Source organism: Podarcis filfolensis, assembly GCF_964270895.1.
Source record: "Podarcis filfolensis genome assembly, chromosome: 5".
Classification (NCBI taxonomy): Eukaryota; Metazoa; Chordata; class Lepidosauria; order Squamata; family Lacertidae; genus Podarcis; species Podarcis filfolensis.
The window spans coordinates 5,675,945-5,697,904 of NC_139608.1; the positions used below are offsets into that span (position 1 = coordinate 5,675,945).

The 21,960-nt window shown below is 47.1% G+C and overlaps 1 protein-coding gene across 2 annotated transcripts in view; it reads right to left on the reverse strand.

Annotated features, from left to right (window-relative positions):
- Positions 1–490: 490 nt before the first annotated feature.
- The window catches only part of RNPEPL1 (arginyl aminopeptidase like 1), a 30,663-nt gene continuing 9,193 nt past the window's right edge, over positions 491–21,960 (reverse strand). Inside the window, exons 3-11 of one of the 2 annotated variants that reach the window (XM_083612772.1) lie at positions 21,461–21,612; positions 20,454–20,570; positions 18,740–18,975; positions 16,518–16,631; positions 13,656–13,768; positions 11,756–11,864; positions 7,038–7,265; positions 5,066–5,208; positions 491–3,642 (exon numbers count right to left, since the gene is read on the reverse strand). In XM_083612772.1, the coding sequence (XP_083468898.1) occupies positions 3,370–3,642; positions 5,066–5,208; positions 7,038–7,265; positions 11,756–11,864; positions 13,656–13,768; positions 16,518–16,631; positions 18,740–18,975; positions 20,454–20,570; positions 21,461–21,612 (1,485 nt within the window). In that variant the 3' untranslated portion in view covers positions 491–3,369. Of the gene's footprint in view, positions 3,643–5,065; positions 5,209–7,037; positions 7,266–11,755; positions 11,865–13,655; positions 13,769–16,517; positions 16,632–18,727; positions 18,976–20,453; positions 20,571–21,460; positions 21,613–21,960 lie in introns of both variants that reach the window. The other variant, XM_083612771.1, reaches the window with a different exon arrangement.

A 21,960-nucleotide genomic window follows, 5' to 3' on the forward strand; every position in this document is an offset into this window, starting at 1 on the left:
CTGGGTTGGCCTGTGATTGCTCAGTACTTGAATCTCATTACTACTGTATATAGAAATATCACAAAGAAGCAAACAACATTCAGCAAACAAAGAAATTCTTTAGGTTTGCTGAAAAATACTTGCTGAAGCGGCCTTACATCCTTCCCTGGGGAGGGAGTTTTGAACCTGGAGTCACCGGGTTAAGAACTGTTAATTTGCCCAGGCATTTTAGGGATGACTGCTGTTAGGTTTTGTGCTGGTGATCTTAACAGTGCTCAAATTGATTTAGTGTGCATAGTGTTGTTGTTTTAAAATTTTGTAACCCACCCTGAGATCTGGATGGCAAGTAGTCTAGAAATGCCCATAAATGAGTGTTCCTCTGGCAAAGTCTGTGAATCTTGCATCAACACTTTCGTGCCCTGGTGCGATATTTGTCTGGGGTGGGTGGGGGGTGAGGTTGAGACAAGCACAGATGGTGCAGTGGGGGGTGGGAAAACAGGCAAAACTGAGATTCAGAAAGTCACAAAGTTTAGTTTAATTCAACATTTATCAGTGATGTTATCATAAGGCATCAATGTACGTTTAAAAGGAATTTCCACCAGGGTTACATACATTCTCTCTGGGTGGGGGGAGGATTGCAATAAAACAGAGGCCTAAGGCAGCCCAGGGTGCAAGGTGGGTGGGGGCAAGACTCTGCCAGGCTGGAACTGCTGTCAAAGGGGGGGGGTGCATGCCAAGAGTGGCCAATTGTTTGCAATGTATCAGGTGGGTGTGTGGAAAGGGAGGGAAATCCCCACCATATCCCCCACTGATTTTAACTAAATTTAATCTCTGTTGTGAGGGAGAGACGAGCTTGCTGTGACTTCAAGGTACCACAAATTAGGTGAAACATCTTTCCGATGCTTGTAGTTTGTTATTGCTTTATCAAGCTTTGAGGCAAAACACCGACGCTGCCTGAAAATCAATTTAAAATCAAAGAATGGGTGGGGAGAACGGAAATGTAAATAGCAAGCACCCACTATTTTTCTATGTTCAGACTGCTGCCCGAGATGCCTCGCTCCTGCCTGCAATATGTGTCGAACGTGGCCTCTCTTTTTCCAGAACAGGCGACATTAACCAATGTTCTTGTTGAAATGTGGTGGCCACGAGCACAGGCAAAACCCATGGCTGCTCCACACTACTTTGTGCAACAGACAGGGAAACGAGGAGGGGAATTGTGTGTGTCCAAAAACTGCAGAGGAATCACCGACTGCAGGTCCCAAGGAAGAGTCCGCCACGTGTTCCCCAAGTGCACGCGGGCAAGACATCTACGGCAGGGGGGAGGAAAACTCTTCGGGCTGAGAAAAGCAGTGACGTTTCAGCAAAGGGAGGGCCAGATACACGAAGTCACACACCCTGATCAGACAAAAACACACACGCTGAACATAGAGCAGCCTCCCTCCCCCCACCTGCAATTTGCATTGCCAAAAAAAACCCCAGCCCAGTTCATTTCAACAGATCCTTTTTTGGTGATGCAAACTGTAGGTGCTGGGAGCCTGATACAGACTGGAGCCATGGTGTGGGAGGTCAAGGGCTTTTATCCCCCTTGGGTATGCTCCCCATCTGGACCAAGTCCCAATGCCTGTAGTTTGCCGCTTTCTCCCTCTCTCCTGCAGCCAGCACAGAACTCAAGTAGGAGGGGGGCCAAAGAGGAGACGTTCAGGGTGCCTGATGGGAAGCCTCTGAGGTTTGCATCCATCCAGCCCATGAATCAAAGGGTTCCCCATCTGTTCTTTACAGGATCACAGCAGCAAGCACCAGCATATTCTCGTCTACCACGAAGCGTTAAGCAGCCCTTCGGGCACACTCAACTCTCAAAAAGGCAAACAGTTAATTTAAAAACACACACACATTCCTATACTGCCTCCACCCCTGGAAGATATGGCAATTACCAGCACCCTGTTTGATTTTCGTTGGAAGCCTCTTTGTAGACCTATTTGTTCAATCCTCAGCTCTCTGCTTCTTGCAGAAAAAGGCGCTCAGAGAGAGATATGAAAAACACAGCCGCTCCCACAGCAGGAAAACGTGACGCTGCACCGTTTTGTCCACTTCCAGCCATCTTCTGAAAGATGCACCAATGCCTCTACATACGGTTGCCCTTCCATTCACTTTTGACAAACGGCAGTTCGGCTGGCTGGTCAGAAGGGCATTGCATAGTCAGTCTCTGTTTCTCTCTGCCTAATGGCCAGGAAGGAAAGGCTTTGCTGGTGGACAGCATGGCTCTGATCTCAAGAGACGGCTTTGGGAGAACTTGGCTTTCATATTCAACGGTTGCTTTCTCATCCAGAGAGAGAGAGAGAGAGACTTAAAAATGTCCTTAGCCAAGACACAGGCTGAACAGGACACAAAGCATATCATTCTGCCTGTTTGTCCATTCCTATGACCACTGGGAAGCACCAACAGACCAGAGAGACAATCCGACAGAATCTTCACCTCTTCTGGCCTCCTTTAAAATGAGCAGAATTTGCACATTTATAACAAATGTGGAAAGTTACTGGAGGATTGTGCCTGAGTTTGCCATTGCATCCCATTTGTTAATTTGCAAGATGAGTAGGGGATGCGAGTCATCCTTACCTGCTGTTTTCAGAGCTGCGTTCCAGACACTAATGAAGGATTTGCAGCGTAGTTTTAGGAAAACAGGCCCCCGGCCCCATTGCAGTTAGTTGAGTGGGTTTGGGTGTCAAACATCCCGCAGAGGAGAAAATCAGAAGTGAAATGAGGGAGGATTTCAAATCCACCCCGTCTCCTAGCCTTTAACGCTTGACCAGCTTGATGAAACCAAGGCATTGCTTGAAGGCATTGTTCTAAACCCTCCACCTCCTGAGTAACACAGTAAAAGAGCACAAAAACCGAACAGACTCCCCCATCACTCCTTTTCTGTTCTTTGCAGAACATTGCCAAACCTTCAAATCTCCATGATCCTGATCGTGTTCCCCACTCCCTTTACTTCCTTGTCAGTGCACAGCCAGTGGCGACTTTGCCTCTCTGAAGGCCTGGAGGACACAGACCCTCCCAAGTGCCCGAGAGAGAACTCTTCCCGCTTGCAGTGGGAGAACAAAAGTCGCCCTGGAATCCACATTCATGATGCATCAAGTCAACAGATCCATCCCATAACAGTTCCCGCTTGCAGCTAGAAGGGGAGACATCCCTGATATCTGGCTGTGCCAACGAATCGGGCACCGGAAGGCACATTTGTGTGTGTAATGGGGGCGGGGGTGGGTGGGAGCGACGGCAAGAGATCCACTCTCCCCCCCAAGCTGTGGCACAGAGGGTCAGGAGGCAGCACTTGGTTCACGTTGCCCCTCGCCTGGCTGCTCCTCCACTTTCAAAGGCCCGGTATGAGCTGGGGAGCTAAGCAGACACGTTTACGTCCCTGAGAGAAATGGCACTGTGTGCAGCTTCTGGGGGCTTGTCCTCTACCACAGCAGCCAGAGGGTCTGCCATAACAGCTGCCGCATCCATGGCAAGGAGCGGGTTCAGGCCCTGCGTCAAGATCTGCTGAATGGTCTTCCGCAAGTTGGGGTGCAACTGGTTCTGGGTCTGGTAGAAAATGTCCAAGGCAAACGACTTCAGGCTGCCGGTGCAGAGGTCCTCATACAATGGAATCGTGTACATCCGCGACATCTGCAATACAAATGGGACTCAGTGACTGCACAAAAATAAATATGCATTCTGGTTTAGAGCTAACAAGGAAAACGGATAGATCGGTGGTACTGCATAAGCCAGCCAAAGGACTGCCCTATTATTATTATTATTATTATTAATTGTATACCACCCTTCATCCAAAGATCACAGGGCAGTTCACAACATAAAAATACAAAATGGAACACAAAATACATAACGAAACAAAAACAAACCAATAACCCTCTCCCACAAAAACATTTTTATTATTGTGCAAACACATTATTCTTATACCCTAGTAAAAGGAAAAGTACTAGAGAGCACAGCAGCAGATATGTTCTATGCAAATGAGACTATTTTATTATTTTGCTAGTTTTGCTGTTTCAAATGTGCCTTTTATATTTGACTTCACAGTTTTCTTTTGAAATGTTTAAGATAATTTTTTTGTTAACTTTGCTCTGCTAAAGATGCATTCTGCAGTCGACCTCCTCTGCAGTGTTTTTAAAAAAAATGTTTAGGATAATATTTTAGTTTCCTGTGAATTGTGTTTGAATGTTAATTGTATTTGACTGTATACTTTATAGTCAACTTTCTTCAGTAATGTTTTAATCTGAATTGTTTTATTTGCTGTTTTAATGTAGGTTGTAAACTGCTTTGAGATTTCCCCCCCTTAAAAATATAAAGCAGTATAGAAATGAAATTAATAATAATAATAGAGATTCAAAAGTGAAGATATAAATAGATTGGCTTCTTAAAATCTACTGAAACACCATGAGTTGCATCCACGATACACTCAGACGTACTGAACTCTAAACAAAATTTAAAAAATCCTTCCATGCATGCACACTTCTTCAGATCTTCAGACCAAACTTAGTTGGTATCTAAGGTGCTATTGGAAGGAATTTTTTTATTTTGTTCCGACTATGGCAGACCAACACGGCTACCTACCTGTAACTGAAATCTAAGTTAGCGATGTCCATTAATTTCATTGAGTCCTCCTTGTTACACCCTCATCTCTTCTCATCTCTTATCCCTCCTCTCTCCTCCTGGGCGATGCTTCTTCGCACCTTTCCCACCCACATCCAAGCTTTTCCTCCACCTCTTGATTCCCTCCTCCGTGTAAAGCACCTGCTACGGATCAGGAAGTCTTGGTTTGGCTCCCAACCTTAAACTCGGCAGGCGGCCTTTGGCGAGCCACCCTCTCTCAGCATCAGTCCTCTGTCTGCGCTACAGGAAACATAATACTGACCTGCCTAACCTCACCCAGCCCACCAGTGAGTTCAGCCACCAGTTTCCACGTGCCGACAAACTGCACCACACACCTGATCCACACACTCGGTCCATCAGCAGGCGTTCCAGGGTTGTTTCATGCCCAAATATCATGCCCCTGAGACACGCAGGGTGTTTTTAATCTGGAAGTTAGTACCTGGTTTTCCAAGAAGCGCCGGACTTTGTGAAGATCGGGATGGTAGTCGTTGCGGACAATGATCTGCAGCCAGCGGATGCGAATCTCTGCGTTCATGCCGTCCAACTGAGCTGAGTAGCACTCAGAGAGCTTTGATATCACCTCTGAAGAGCATATACGGAAACGTTCAGAAATGGAACAAGGAGGCCTGGCAATTCTCCAACCCAGAAGGGCTTCAGATCCTTGAGAAGGCTGAATTTGCAAACCTAACCCAACCACACCTTAATGCGAAAAATGCCCCTAGATTTTGGTCTGCCTCTGGCTTGCTCTGAAGTTTGTATGAGCGAAGGCAGCTAACATTCACTGCCATTCACAGCATGGCCGCTTCAGCTCATATAGTGAGAAGCTGTGAATAATACTAAGGAGGAAATGAAACTCATAGGGACATAGGAAGCTGTGGTGGATCGTGCAGGTCCACTGCTCCATCTAACTTGATACTGTCTGCACTGGCTGGCAGTGGTTCTCCAGGGTTTCACACAGAGACCTTTCTCAGCTCTACCTGGAGATGCCAAAACCAGACCTGGAATTTTTTGCATGCAAAACATGGGCTACCCTTCCAAATTGCAGTCCTACCCCCAAACTGGCTACAGGCATCACCCCGGGGTGAGTGTAACAGTTAGACCGGATCTTTGTAGTTTATAAAAAGAGATGCTTTTGACGTCTCTAGAGAATCCACAGCTGTGAAACACTGGCCAATTTGTTTCTCCAAATGGATGTGGCGAGATGCAGCGTCTTGCGACCATCTCTTTTGCTTAGGAGTTTGCAGTGTTTCCTTACTGGCTAATAAGCCACCTGGCTGTCAGAGTCTATTACTGATAACTCTGGAAGACCTGAATATTTATTATTTGGTTATTGAATTTCTATACCGCTTAATATATTAAAAGTATCTCTAAGCGGTGTACGAAGAGCTTAAACAACAGCAGACGACTTAAATATTACACAAATACACAGTTACATATTAGAATGTTACATTAATACAAAGTTACGTGTGTGTGTGCGCATACCACATTTTTTGCTCTCTAAGATGCACCAGACCATAAGATGCACCTAGTTTTTGGAGGAGGAAAACAAATAAAAAAAATATTCTGAATCCCAGAAGCCAGAACAGCAAGAGGGATCTGGCTTCTGGGATAGCCTCTGGCTGTCCTGGCTTATGGGACAGCCGCGTGCAGCCTCTCCCGGGAAGCGGGATGAAGGCTCCCCCTGCCTGGAAGAGGCTGCACGCGGCTAAGGCAGAAGCCAGGACAGCAAGCAGGATCCCTGGCTTATGGGATAGCCGCGCGAAGCCTCTTCCGGGCAGCGGGAGGAAGGCTCCCCCAAGAGCCGCACTCCCTTTAAAAAGCCCCCAAGAGCTGAACACACGCTCCATGCGGCTCTTTAAAGGGAGCGCTGAGCAGAGCCTCCTGCCTGCATTCGCTCCATAAGACGCACACACCTCTCCCCTTACTTTTTAGGAGGTGGGAAGTGCGTCTTATAGAGCAAAAAATACAGTGTATATATATAATGATCAATTCATTTTCCTTCTGACACATCCGCCTCTTCAGCCTCTGGGTTCTCACCCAGGGCCCAAGCAAACACTCAGCAAGCCCACAAAAGTCTCAAGAGTTCCTGGAAACAGCAGATATCACCCTAGTCTCCCACTCTTTATGGGAAGGCACAAGGCATGTGATACGTCCTCAAGCTGCCCACAGCTGTGTCCCATTCAGCTGCACTTGCCACACCCAGTTTCAGGTACAGCAGGTTTGCCGAGTTTCCCAGGGGATCCTGTCCTCTCCTCCAGCTCCATACTACTGGCTGGTCACTCATGCTCCCGTTTTACACTTAGGGCCGCCTCCCGTACAAACCTTTTACTCGCAACCTTCAAATTTTTCTGGCTGAGCTATGTAGCTATGTAGGGACTCAGATGCTCACCTGCCAGCTCAACAAAACTCACCTTCAGGCAGCGGAGACCCGTCCAGCAGCCTGTCAAGGAAGAGCACAGTCTGGAACGTCCGCCATTCTGCGATATCAACGCTGCCAGCAGCAGCCACAGCATCCAGAGGCTCTGTAGTCCAGAGGCTGAAGAGCGTCTCCACGGGGCAGGTCAGACTGCATCCCTGAGATAAGTCTGGCTCAATTAAAGGAGGACCCGTCGCATTGAGCCAGCGTTCAAACTCTAGTCCTGCAAGAGACACACAAACCAGAATCAGACAGGGAGCGGTCTGCACTTCTTTTCAGCTTGGGAGCAGTCAGGTTTCTGTGAGCACTTGCAGCCACGTTATACTGGGTCAGGCTGATGGCAGAACACTATCTGTACTGGTTGGCAGTGGTCCTTCAGCATCTCAGGCACAAATATTTCTTCAGTCCTGTCCCTGGGGATGTTTTTCGCTCGCGATACCAGTGTACTGTTCAGCAGTGGATGGTACTCACTAGAAAGGCTGTGGACTCTTCTTCATTGGAGGTTTTTAAGCCAAGGTTGGGTGGCCATCTGTCTTGGACCCCTTAGTTGAGATTCTTGCATCGCAGGGGGTTGGACTAGATGTTCCTTGGGGTACCTTCCAACTCTACTGAAGGAATGATCACCAGGCGTGGAGCACACTTCCACCCGCAGACAAGCCACAGGCTGTCTGACCACGTGACCTTCGGGTGTGGAGCACACTTCCACCTGCAGACAAAGCCACAGCTGTCTGAACATCATGCCCTCTATCTAACCTTTGATCTCTTAGTGGTCTGCCGTGCCCTGTCTGTGACCTTTGTCTCCTTCGTCATACATTGTGCAAGGGGAAAATGACGCGGTGGAAACAGGTGCCAAAATAACTTTGTACCACCCCACAATCTCGGGACTGGAAGATGTGTAAAGGTCACAGTCCAAAATGTATCTGACTGGTTTTGCATATTGTGCTAATAAAAGGAGCCTCCACAGAGCTGGCCGGCAGCTTGTCTTAGAGCATGCTTGCCAGCGTGCTTTTGCACAGCTCACCTGCAATACCAACTCCCACCTCATGCCTTCACTTCACTCTACGATTCTGTGATTCTATGAAACTGGGACCTTCAGAATGCAAGACGTGTGCTCCACAACAAAGTAAAGCAAAGCAAAGCATGGGTCCCAAGTCTACGGACCAAGGCAATCTTAATCTCCAATATCACAAGACAATCATGCCTCTCCCTATCCCTATCCCCACTCCAAGCCCTACTCAGATAATCCCATGAAATAACACTATTATTCTTTACACTGCAGTCCTTGGATATGACACAGCTTAAGGTCAGGAATCCTGGCAGATCATCTGCCCCAGTACAGATCACGCCAAGCTTTTAAGATCTTCCAAGGAGACCCTGCAGGTCAGTTCATGACCATTATTATTATTATTATTAACATTTCTATACCACCCTTCCATCTGTAGGTTTCAGGACAGTTCACAACATGAAATGCAAGATAAAAAAATACAGAAAATATATAATAAAAACAAGAACAGACCAATAACCTACTTCCCTTCCCACAAAAACATTTAAAAGGGTATCATATGTTAATCTGCCCAAGGCCTGGTTGAAGAGGAATGTTTTTGCCTGGTGCCTAAAGGTGTATAACGAAGGCACCAGGTAAGGCTCCCTGGGGAAAGCATTCCACAAACGGGCAGCCACTACAGAAAATGGTTTGTCACCACATGGCACTGCAGAAGTGGGTCTTCTTGATGAGAGCAATACCCTGCGATATCCCCTTCCTTGAGTAACCGGTGAGGTGGAGACTGCAATGAACTTTAAATGCTGCTTGAAAACTCTTGTGTTTACCCAAGCTTCCCTGGACTCTGACTCTTAACTTTTTAATTTTCTATTTGTACAATGCTCAGTTTGTGACATGTTTGGCTGTATCCAACAAAGAAGGTCCAGTGAAATTAATGAACCTCAGTCAGTCACATCCATTATTTTCAATGGGTTTATTCGGAATAGGACTGACATTGATACAACTCCTTTTTCTCCCCCTTTTAATATAGATTTTAGCAATGGATCAGAATGGTAGATGGAATATATCTGGTAAGGCTTGGGCTGGATATAGAAGGTTTTTTAATATGACCCAGGGCTACGGTGATTCAATGAGCAGGTGACCTACAGGGAATATCTGGGGAGATGCACATGAAAGGATTGGACTTGCATGGTCTTATGCTGGACCACTTTGAAGAATTGCAGGCATCCTTGCCAAAACAAGCTAACAGTGGAGGCTGACATTCCAGTTAACCACATGTGCTTTGACGGGAAAAGTAGATGCACACCAGAAAAGCCTGATTTTCCACGCAATCTGCATGTGGGGTTCATATTGTTGCTCTGAGCAGTTTCTATTTCTCTGAGACACGACCCCACGGCTTTGCACAAATCTGTGGGTTGTTTAAAACACAACCCTAACAAGTAGCAGGGTGTCAGAGGCTGTTGAGCAGGGAGTGGCAGGCAGTTCCACAGGCTCAGGAGGGCCTTCAAGGAATTTTGCAGCAGTTTAACCTGCCTGCTCAGATGGAGGAGCCAAGTGCACCCTCGCTTGCATCTGGGATCACCTCCACCTTAGGAAGAGTACATACCCTAGAAGACAGGCTAGAAATCCACCACATAAAATCCACAAAACGTGAAGACAGGTGCAGTCTCTACCAAAGACCTTCACCATTCAACAAGCCTTTTAAGTGGAGTTTTTATTATTATTATCCTAATCTGTATCTGTATTGGATCTGAACTTTTTTTACACATGAAACTGTCTTATGCATGTCTTCATCGCTGATGTTTTCACTTAAATCGCTTCAAGGTGTTTCATAGGAAGCAATTCATAAATGGAATTAAATAAACCAGCGACATAATTCTGTCGAGCCTGGTTTCCTTTCTTTCTTCTCCTCAGCACCTTTGAGAGATGATATTCATGATGGAGCTTTCTTTCTGCTGGCAGGCACAACACCAACCAGTCAGAGAGGGGAAGGAGGACAGGGGCAAACTCTTGAAACTGCAGATGGTAGCCCATGGAAAACAGATAGCTTAAAAACGAGCAGCAACTAAATTAAATACAAATACAAGCCAGCTCTCCACATGTCTCTGCTGCAGGCCGCACCCTGTTAAATACTTCCATTTTCTCCTCCCAGCTCTAAGTGGTGTGAACTTAGAACAGCAACAGCATGAACTATATTCAGATTCCAGTATCAGTGATGAGTCAGCCATCAAAAGCAATTCACAGTTGTGACTTCCTTGAACCCAGCCCCTGCCTTCTCCTCCTTTGCTACGAATTGCAACCTACAGATTTAGCTTAAGCTGCAACAGTGCAAGAAACAGTTGAATCACCGGAAGGCCAGAGGGGACAGCTCTTTGCTGCTTCTCATAGAATCAGATAATTGGAAGAGACCTTCCATCGACCCCCTGCAATGCAGGAATCACAACTAAAGCACCCAGGACAGGTGGCTAGCCAAGTTTCCAATGAAGGAGAGTCCACCACCTTCCAAGGAAGTCTGCTCCACTGCTGAACAGCTCTTACCTACGGGACCCTCGTACCCACGGGACCACCTCTCCTGGTATGTCCCACGGAGGACCTTACGGTCTTCAAACAAAAACATCTTGGAGGTCCCGGGCCACAGGGAGGTTAGGCTGGCCTCAACCAGAGCCAGGGCTTTTTCGGCTATGGCCCTGATCTGGTGGAACGCTCTGTCACAAGAGACTAGGGCCCTGCGGGACTTGACATCTTTCCGCAGGGCCTGCAAGACAGAGCTGTTCCACCAGGCCTTTGGCCAAGGCACAGTCTGACCCCCTCCTTTGGTAATCCTCATAGAACTCTAGCCCAATGGTTGCCATTAATTTGATTTTGAATTGATTTTAGAATGAATTGATTTTAGAATGCTGTGTTACTTTTATTGTTGTTAGCCGCTCTGAGCCCGTCTTCGGCTGGGGAGGGTGGGATATAAATTATTATTATTATTATTATTACTACAGTGGTGCCTCACAAGACGAAATTAATTCGTTCCGCGAGTCTTTTCGTCTTGCGATGTTTTTCGTCTTGCGAAGCACGGTCTGTCGCAACTGCGCCTCTTCAAGCGGCTTTAAGAAAAAAGCGAACAAACTCGCAAGACGTTTTCGTCTTGCGAAGCAAGCCCATAGGGAAAATCGTCTAGCGAAGCGACGCAAAAACCGAAAAACCCTTTCATCTTGCGCGTTTTTCGTTTTGCGAGGCATTCGTCTTGCGGGGCACCACTGTATTATTATTATTACAGACAACAAGTTCTTCCTGATGTTCTTGTAACTTGAAGCCATTGGTTCAAGTCCTACCCTCTGGAACAACATTAAGCAAGTTTGCTGCATCTTCCATATGGCAGCCCTTCAGATATTTGAAGATGGCTATCACATATCCTCTCAGTCTCCTCTTTTCCAGGCTAAACATCCCCAGCTCCTTCAACTGTTCTTCATCAGGCTTGGTTTCCAGACTCTTGGTTTCTCCCATCCCATTCCAGCCTCTTTACCACCTGACTGCCAAAGAGGTCCACACAAAGCACCACGACTGTGGAGCCGTCCCCTCTCTCTGTCCCTGTCTGAATGGCACAACAGCTGCTGCACTGCACACCCACGGAATGAAGGTGATGCTAGCGCAGAAGCTCCCAGGGTCATTTATTCTCACCGCGCTTCAACAAAAGCAAAAGCAGCCAATGTGTTCTTCTCTACCTGTTCTGCTCTCAATGCATTGTTCTTTCAGTTCTGGAAAGAAAGCCAGGAAGGAATCCAAGAGATCTTGGGCCACAACACTAGTGAACTTGTACTTCTCGATGTAGGCCTGGAAGAGAGCCGGAAGAATGGGTCAAGGAGTTGGCAAGTTTCAGGGGAAAGAGAAAGACAGTTACGTAGCAAAATCATATATATAATGGGCAAGGAAGGGCAATAACGGAGAAGGCGAAGGGGAATGGAACAAGCATGCAGAGGAAAAAGTGAAATGCAACAGGTAAGGAAAGTCTATTTCCCACAGGAGACTGCACGGGGGGGGAGAGAGAGAGAGAGGGAGGGAGAGAGAGAAAGAAAGAAAGAAAGAAAGAAAGAAAGAAAGAAAGAGGAAGGAAGGAAGGAAGGAAGGAAGGACTTATGTAAACCCACATTACCACTAACACCCCAAATCATGAAACTCCTTCCTCCTAAAGATTCACTAAAGGAAGTTCATCTGTCACAAGAACTTCCTTTAAATTATTTGGCACTTCAGTCCTTTAGGAAGGCCAGGGTGAATGCAGAAATAAAATATATAATGCTCCAGAAAGTTGTTGGTAATTGGAGAGCAGGGATGCAACTGGCATGCAAGACAGGCAGCATCTCTTGGCGTACACGAACACAAGGCTCAGGCTAACCGCAGAACGAGCCAGAAGCCACGGCTGAGAAAACCAGTGGAGATTTATCTAGCATACATTGCCATGTCAGCTGCTTAGATCAGATTAGAACAGTATGCCCCGCTTTTCTATTAAAATATCACTCAGAGCAGCTTACAGTGAAAAACAAAAATACAATATAAGGATACTAAAATGAAACAATCAACGTATTAATATTAAGAACAACAGTAATATATATCCCCGTTCCTGCTCCTCTTGCTGCATCCAGCCCAGAAGTTTCTGGAGCTCTGACTCAGGACCCCTTAAGCATTGCCTCACTTTCCAGGCATCAGCTCTTCACCTGAAGACCACCAGCACCAGCCTCTATGTTCTAACTGCTGCTTACTTAATCTCTTCCTTAACACTTGTGGGGATGGGGGGACAAGCAGTGAAAGCGAGGTCTCTGGCAACATGTAGGCCACATTCCCAAGATGGGTGTTTGCCATGAAACCCCTTCTATCTTGTCTTCCTTCTCCACTACCTCCCAACTCATTGCTTTGACCGGTCTTGAAAGACCTACATAGGCTCCCAGTACGTTTCCGGGCACAATTCAAAGTGTTGGTGCTGACCTTTAAAGCCCTAAATGCCCCTCGGTCCTGTATACCTGAAGAAGCGTCTCCACCCTCATCGTTCTGCCCGGACACTGAGGTCCAGCTAAGAGGGCCTTCTGGGGGTTCCCTCGCTGTGAGAAGCCAAGTTACAGGAACAAGGCAGAGGGCCTTCTCGGTGGTGGCCTGTGGAATGCCTTGCCATCAGATGTCAAAGAGAAAAACAACTACCAGACCTTTAGAAGACATCTGAAGGCAGCCCTGTTTAGGGAAGCTTTTAATGTTTAATAGACTATTGTATTTTAATATTTTGTTGGAAGCCGCCCAGAGTGGCTGGGAAAACCCAGCCAGATGGGCAGTGTATAAATAAATTATTATTATTATTATTATTATTATTATTATTATTATTATTATTGACTGAGTTGTTTTAACTGGGACCCTTTGCTGATCTATTTCACCGAGCGGTCTCCTGCAGAGGTATCCTCATCTAACAAACAGCTATTTTCAAGCCCTTGCTTAAAGCATGCCATACTGCCTCTCCTCCTCCTTTTCTAAAATTGACATCCCTCTCTTTCTCATGGGTGCCTCAAAGGGAAATGCATACAGGCAAGAGTCTCACATACATGCACACGGACACACCCCACCTCTGAAACCCAAGTTACTAACTCGAAGGAAGGCATCAAAGCGTGCTGGGTCTCCACAGAGCTGAGACAGGTAGTAAACAAAGCAGTAACCTTTCTCGTACGTGAAGAGGTTCATCAGATTGCTAGGATTCACACCTGTAAGACCGAGGGATGGGGGATAGGCAAGGGGAGGGGAGGAGAGAGAGAGAGAGAACACAGTAGTATCTTGGTAAAGCTGCAAGCAAAAATGCCAGAAGCTTCCTCGGTCCACAGCTTTTTCCCCTCCTCCTCCAATTACGGCTTTTAATGACTTATTTATACAGCATCATCAGTGTCTATGGTGCTCCATAAAGTTTCAGAAGCAAAACATGAAACAGGCCCCTGCAACCCCACATGCCAAGAGTTTGCAATCTAGAGCAGGAAATGGAGAAGGCAAGAGAGAGAGGCATGAATCTGTGGTCACAACCACACTTCTTCAACCAGGCATTCAGTTGATTAAGATTCTATGGCTTTTAAAATCTGTTTGTGGGAAGGGGGGTGTTGGTTTGTTTGTGTTTTATTATGTATTTTATATTCTCATTTTGTGTTTTTCTGCTGTGAACCACCCTGGGATCTTGGAAAGGAAAGGAAATCAGGAAGACCAACATTTCAATAAGGAATGGGGAAAATTTATAATTTATCTTAAAAACCATTGTAAACAGTTAAAATTGTTAGTAGGATTGGAATAACACTTGTAGTTTAATGGTGAACTTTGGACACAATGGAGAGGTAAAAGATTTGGATTATTCTAAAAGATGCAGGAGGAAATCAACAATAGGACCCACAAAGGGGAGGAGGGAAATCCAGGAGATTCTTTGGAATCTTGTTTCTATGTTGTATGATGGATATGTGACTGTAAAATTTTAATCTGAAAACCCCCCACAAATAAATAAATTTATAAAAAGGAAAGGGAAGGAAAATAAAAATAAAATAGCACCCTTGTACCACTTTCATAGTTTCCTCTAAAGGATCTTGGGTACTGCAGTTTGTTAAGATTCTCCTAAGAATTCTCAGCACTCTTTACAAACTACAGTTTCCAGGGTCACCTGAGAGAAGCCAGAGCTGTGAAAGTGGCGTAAGAGTGCTTCCTGGAGGAAGCACACGAAGAAGGGGCTCGGATGGCGATCACAGGGTCTGGGTTGGTTCATATGGGGAGAGGCAGTCCTTGAGGTATTACCATCAAGTAATATAGCAGTCAGGCCTTATGTAATCACCTGGTGTTCTTACAGTGCAATCCTACAGAGTTCAGTGGGGCTTAGGCTTACTGTCAGGCAGTAAGCACAATTCAAAGTGTTGGTGTTGACCTTTAAGGCCCTAAACTGCCTCGGCCCAGCATACCTGAAGGAGCGTCTCCACCCCCATCGTTCTGCCCAGATGCTGAGGTCCAGTGCCGAGGGCCTTCTGGCGGTTCCCTCACTGTGAGAAACAAAGCTAGAGGGAACCAGGCGGAGGGCCTTCTCGGTAGTGGCACCTGCCCTGTGGAACGCCCTCCCATCAGATGTCAAAGAGATAAACAACTACCGTATTTTTCGCTCTATAAGACACACTTTTTCCCTCCTAAAAAGTAAGAGAAAATGTGTGTGCATCTTATGGCGCGAATATAGGCTGCACAGCTATCCCAGAAGCCAGAACAGCAAGAGGGATCGCTGTGCAGCGATCCCACTTGTTGTTCTAGCTTCTGGCTTAACCGCACGAAGCCTCTTCAGGGCAGGGGGAGCCTTCATCCCGCTAACCTGAAGAGGCTTCATGCGGCTATCCCAGAAGCCAGAACAGTGAGAGGGATCGCTGCGCAGCGACCCCTCTTGCTATTCTGGCTTCTGGGATTCAGAATATTTTTTTTCTTGTTTTCCTCTTCCAAAAACCAGGTGCGTCTTATGGTCTGGTGTGTCTTATGGAGCGAAAAATACGGTACCTGACATTTAGTAAAGGTAAAGGTACCCCTGCCCGTACAAGCCAGTCGTGACCGACTCTAGGGTTGCGCGCTCATCTCGCTCAAGAGGCCGGGAGCCGGCGCCGTCCGAAGACACTTCCGGGTCATGTGGCCAGCGTGACGAAGCTGCACTGGTGAGCCAGCACCAGCGCCGCACACGGAAACGCCGTTTACCTTCCCGCTATAGAGTAGTACCTATTTATCTACTTGCACTTAGGGGTGCTTTCGAACTGCTAGGTGGGCAGGAGCTGGGACCGAACGACGGGAGCTCACCCTGCCGCGGGGATTCGAACCGCCGATCTTACGATCAGCAAGTCCTAGGCACTGAGGTTTTACCCACAGCGCCACCCGCGTCCTGACATTTAGAAGACATCTGAAGGCAGCCCTGTTCAGGGAAGTTTTTAACGTGTGACATTTTGATGTATTTTTAATCCTTGTTGGAAGCCGCCCAGAGTGGCTGGGGAAATCCAGCCAGATGGGCAGGGGTACACATAATAAATTATTACGATTAGTAGCAAGGATTGCAGCCTTACAGACCCTTCTGTAGTCAAAGAATGTAAAGAAGCAGGGAGATGAGGGAAAGAAGGGAAGCCGGCAATGCAAGGGCGTGTTGTGGGACTGAAATCCAAAATAACCACCTCCATACTTTATCGTGAAAGCTCGTTGCCTGCCCCTAATTTACAGCAGCATTTTGATAACTTCCACTGTGCTGTGATATTTCATGCTTGGCCTCTCTCTGCGACACTGAATTTGCTTTGTGGAACTGACCCAAGATGCAGCCACCTATTTCAGGCTTCAAGGGGTGGAGGGGTGGGATGAGATTACAGTCAAGACAGCAGAAGCTCATGCATAACAGGAAGCCAGAGGTGGGCAGGGTGAGCCGGCCTGTTTTATAAAAGCCGAGACCCAGCCGGCTAATCTCAAAGCAGGACATACCTGGCTCCAGCTTCACCTGAAGCTTGCTAACAGGGTTGTCCTCCCCAAGGAGCTTCATCTGCCTGTGGAGGGCATCAAGGCGGAAGGCAGTCTCCAGGCACGTAAAGGCAGCACCTGCACACGAAAACAAAATGTATTGGTGCCTGAATCCTGCAGCCAAAAATCTGGCTGTGATTTCAAATATACATATGGACTTCAGCTTCCCTTCCCATTGCAGCTCCTAGCCACCTCTTTTCTCTGATCATTCTCTCTCCCAGTCCCCCCAGCCCTCTCACACACCTCTCGTGGCCTTCTGCTTTTGCCTTCCCTCCTCTGGACCGTTCCCAGTTCCAAACCCCATTTCTTAACCTCCCCATGACCCACCCTATAAGGCCTGCTCTCTTCACAGGACCTCACCATTCTGACCCAGTCCTTGCTACCATCTGAACAGCTCACCCACTGGCAGGCTGTCCCCACCCTTCTGTGACATCATGGAAGGCCACCCAAACACTACAAGAAGCTACATTGCCAAATTTCAAAACCCTTCAATCTTGGCATTATAATTAAGATTGAGGGAAAGAAATTAGTTCATTCAGCCTTACAACAATTTTACAGAGAAGGGGTGGGCACACTTCAGGTTTGTGGCAACTGCTTCCTCTGTTTTTCACTAAAACCCCAAGGGGACCCAACTGGAGCCAACTGCAAAAGAGTGGGTAGGAGTAGGATATAGACTTGGAATTGGTGCAAGGTGCCTCTGAGCACATGCTTAGCCCAGGAATTTATATCCAGAACCTCAACTGAGCTCATAGTCCTTCCACACAAAAATCCACTCCTGGTTTCCCCCCAAAGCTTTCTTTAGTTCAGCAGCTTAATTTAGAGATTTCTGATCTACTGCAGTTTGTCCAGACATCTACCAGTTGATTGCAATCAATCTTCTGCCCACAACTGCTGTGAAGTAGGTCACTGCTTCAGGAACTGGTGAAATGAAGGCCAAGAGCAAGCAGCTAATCTGAGATAAATGACCAGGTTGAAATCCTGGGCTTCCCAAGAAACGCCCAGTGTTCAGCAGAGGAGATGGCACAGGATCTCAAGGAAGCAGGTGATGGAATGGTGTAAACTTTAGGGGTGTCACCCTAAAGGCAATTTTAAATCAAGTTATGTGACAGCTGCTACCACATGTTGAGCTGTTCAAGTGCATCACATAAACTGGGACATTTTCTGCATGGAACTGGAAACCTTTTCGTGTATCAGTTAACCAAGAATCAAGCTGCAACCCACAATTCATCGACTCCAGAGTAGTCTCATTAAAATTCAGTTGTTTCCATTTCAGTGGTCCAATCTCTCCTCTGATTTCCTATCTTATTTGTCTTCAGAGGTCAAGGTTGGGTATGATTAAAAGACTGTGAGAGCAGGATTCTTGGTTCGGTACATATAAATAGATGGAGGGGGGATTTTGCTTGATGCTACTGTTACATGTGTGCTGATTAAACAGGGGGGGGGGGGAAGGTTAACAGCAATTGTGAGATGATACAGGATTGCAAGACTCTGAAACCTGACTACCCTTCTAGAATTAACGTACCAAGACAAAATACTGAAGCAACTTTTTTTAAAGCTAGTTCTGGACTAGTTAAGCTTCTCTCTTCTTGCCCTTGGGATACTGCTTAAACAGCCCTCGCGTTAACTGTAAGGTTGTTATTGCACTTCACCAGATCTTAACCTATTATAGTATTTTTAAGAATGGATTCCAAATGTCACTGAATTTGTCCATGACAAGTCTGCGTTTATATGCAAGTTGTTCATACGTTGCGAGTTTGTGTAAGTCTTCAATCCAGTCGTAGAAGGGAATTAGGGCTACTCTTGAGGCGGGATCTAAAACCCACTTCAAATAATGGTTTCAAATCTTGATTAAATAATGATGGCTTTCGCCAAAGGACTGACAAACAGCTTTACGGATGTCGGGAGATGAAGGGGAAATTTGCTCCCGGGAGGGGAGGAGCCGTGGGGAGGTATCTTGAGCCTGGTTTCCAATTTGTTGAGAACAGTTATTTGGGAAGTATCAGGAGCTCCAAGAGATCTAGAGCGTCAGGACTGCAGCTCCCTGATGCTTGGTTAGGAACTGTAGCTGCTATAAGAATGGCAGCTCTTGAGGGCCCCTGCTAACGGCACCCATGTTGCTGAAACAAGCTCTTCTTTTCAAACGATGTAAACAAGGTCACAGAAGCGCCACCTACCCTGCCGCTTACCATAGGTCTCAGTGGTGATCCGGCGCTGAGCGTAAGTGGCCAGCCCCTCGCTCAGCCACATCTCTTCCCACGTGGCATTGGTGACGGCGTTGCCAAACCAGCTGTGGGCCACTTCGTGGATGACATCGATGATGAGGAATTCGTCGCTCTCCAGGATGGAAGAGATTATGAAGGTGAGGCAGGGGTTCTCCATGGCGACAATGGGGAAAGAGGGAGGAAGGAAAACGATGTCGTACCTGGAAGGGACAAGGAGGGGGTGGGGAGGACGCAGGTCACTCTCAGGACCTTGGAGCCATGATTCTCACAATTGTGTGGAAATGCATAGAGGAGTCCTCCTTCCCAGCAGTGGAGGACTTTGGGCTCTCAAATTTCAGCAGTGCCCTGTGAGATGCTAAACTTTGGCGCCCCTCACCTCTCGAGCTCTGTTCTAAAGCATTGTTTTGGCGCCCCAGTGCGACCCCATCAATCACGCCACCCTAAAACTGCCTATCTCTCCCAGCCCATCTGTGCACTCTGGGTGCGGTGGGAGGAGCACTGCCATTTAAGCGGTATTTAAGCTGTATGTTACACATCCACCACTTCTCAGAGAAGCTGAGAGTGGCAAACCTGAGATTTTCCCATGTTATGGGGGTAGATTAAGACAGGGACTGGCTTTGTGCAGGGACTCAAGCCCTGTAACACACTGCACAAAATCAGTTCTGGAGTTCCTTTATAACGGCACACAATCCAATGGACTAGCCCCTTATTTATCACAGTCTTTCTACTTGCAGTAGGAGAATGAAAGAATAATGCAGCTCTCCACAGCTACGGCAATGCCTCCCCTCCCACATTCACCTGCCACAATTTAAGAAGGATGTTGACAAGCTGGAATGTGTGCAAAGGAGGGCAACCCAGATGATCAAAGGTCTGGAAACCAAGCCTGATGAGCAACAGTTGAGGGAATTGGGTATGTTTAGCTTGGTAAACAGGGGAGACTGGGAGGAGATAGGATAGCCATCTTCAAATAGCTGAACGGCTGTAGCATGGAAGATGGAGAAAACTTGTTTTCTGCTGCGCTGGATGGTAGGACCCGAACCAATGGATTCAAGTTACAAGTAAGGAGATTCCGACTAAACATCAGGAAGAAATTTCTGGCAGTAAGAGATTTTCAACAGTGGAATGGACTCCTTCAGAAAATGGTGAACTCTCCTTCTTCAGAGATTTTTAAGCAGAGATTGGATGGCCGTCTGTCATGGCTGCTTTCATTGAGATTCCTGCATTGCAGGGGGTTGGACTAGATGACCCTCAGGGTCCCTTCCACCTCTATAATTCTATTCTATGATTCTATGACTCCATGAAGAGCCTTGAACAATTGTTGTATTCTTGACTGAGGGAGGCTCATTATAACCCTTTGAAAGACCACCATTTAAAAGTCTAACATTTCACCCATTAGCTCTGGATTCTGATCCTTTTGCACTCTGTGTTAGAATGAGCCAGACTTTATATTATTCCAAGTTTTCTGTGCAAGGAAACAGCGTGCTCACAATTTGCCAAAGCACCCTTAACTTCAGAATAAAACCCTTCCGGATGAGGCACCCATTGGATGCCTGATACCATTCTTGGTACCCAAGAGGTGCGGGTGGCAGGCTAGAAAAGAGGCCCTTGGAACTCCTGAATCACTGCCTCTACAGATACCTTCAATTTTATTCCAAAAGCGTGAATGCACCAAACCTACCTTCCCCATATATAGGGCCCATAGAGGCTCTCTGCAGCACTGAGCCAGCGCTCAACCCGACCCGAGAGTTTGCTGATAGCTGTTGACAGCAGGCATGGTTCCGCCCACACTTTGCTCCTGTTACAAAGACAGCAACAGTCAACTCACTGACTTCACGCTGGTTCCGCCATTCATATCATTCACTACTGATTTTGGATCCCTGTTACAAAACCTAAAATACACATTTGCAGACAATTTCAAGGTCTAAGTCAGGAGTTGTCAACCTGGTCCCTACCGCCCAGTAGTGAGCATTTCAGGATTCTAGGTGGGCGGGAGGGGGTTCTACAGCACAAGCTGAATCCTCCTTCCATCGAGCACTGGTGGGCGGTAAGGAAATTTTATCAGCAAGAAAGATGCATTAGTGGGCGGTAGGATAAAAAGGTTGACTACCCCTGGTCTAAGTAAAGTTCCTGGTTGTGGCAAAAGCCACAAATATTTTCCTGGATATGGAGATGCCACACTGTGTGGCAGGTGTCTTGCGGCACAACCAGTCAGCAGTGTTCAAGCTGCACAGGTCTGATCTACAAGTGTGCAGTGTCCCATGTCACCAGGAGCAGCTTTTCCTGATCCATCTGGCTCGATGACTTCCAAGCACAAGCCTTGCATTTACGTATTAGCCTGGTGCAGGCGAGCAAGCGGGCTGGTGGAGGAGGCATAGATTGCTCCATCCTTCCTCGATCAGTCCACTTGTTTTCTGTGACAGAAACCAGGAGAAGGAAAGTCTATTCCTCCACCGCCAGCATGGAAATGCAACAGGCCAGAGGAAGGCACCTGGATCACTCTATCCCTTCTCCACCGCTCTGCTTAGTGGGAAGCAGTTTTCTACTCTTCCACCACCAGCACAAAAATGCGGGCTAGTAGACGAACAATGAAAACATACAGGCTAATGAACTTTGTGGGCACATTTGAAAGTCTGCTAAAGCAGCTCCTCACAACGAGCACAGCTCAGGCAGACAAAAGTAGCTTACCTAGGACCAATGTCTGCAGGTACAAGGTCCCCTGCCACCAGTGCCACAAGGTAAGCAGGAATTGGGTATTCCATGTAGAACTGATAGGTGCCCTCTTCTTCCTCATAGGTGCTTTGGGTAGCACTCATCAACACTTGCATACCTGCAGGAGCCTGGGAAACAAGCAACGGGCTGTCAGGATGCTCTATGGGCCAAGGAGACTAAGAGCTGGTTTGCACAACACACAGTCGCCTAGTCTGCACATCCCAGCAAGCTAAACTGTGGCTTACCAGGACTGTGTGCAAACATGCAGAGTCCTGGAGAGGAGCAAGCAGCCACTTTGCTCTTCCCTGGTCCTTTTTGTTTTTCTTGTGCTGCGCTGAGCTAAGCCAAGGTTTGACTTGGCATGACATCCAAGCACAAGAAGGGTTCTAACTCAGGGGTAGAGCATCTGTTTTGCCTGCACAAGATCCCAGGTTCAATCCTTGATGGCTCCAGGTAAGGCTGAGAGCCTGTTTAAA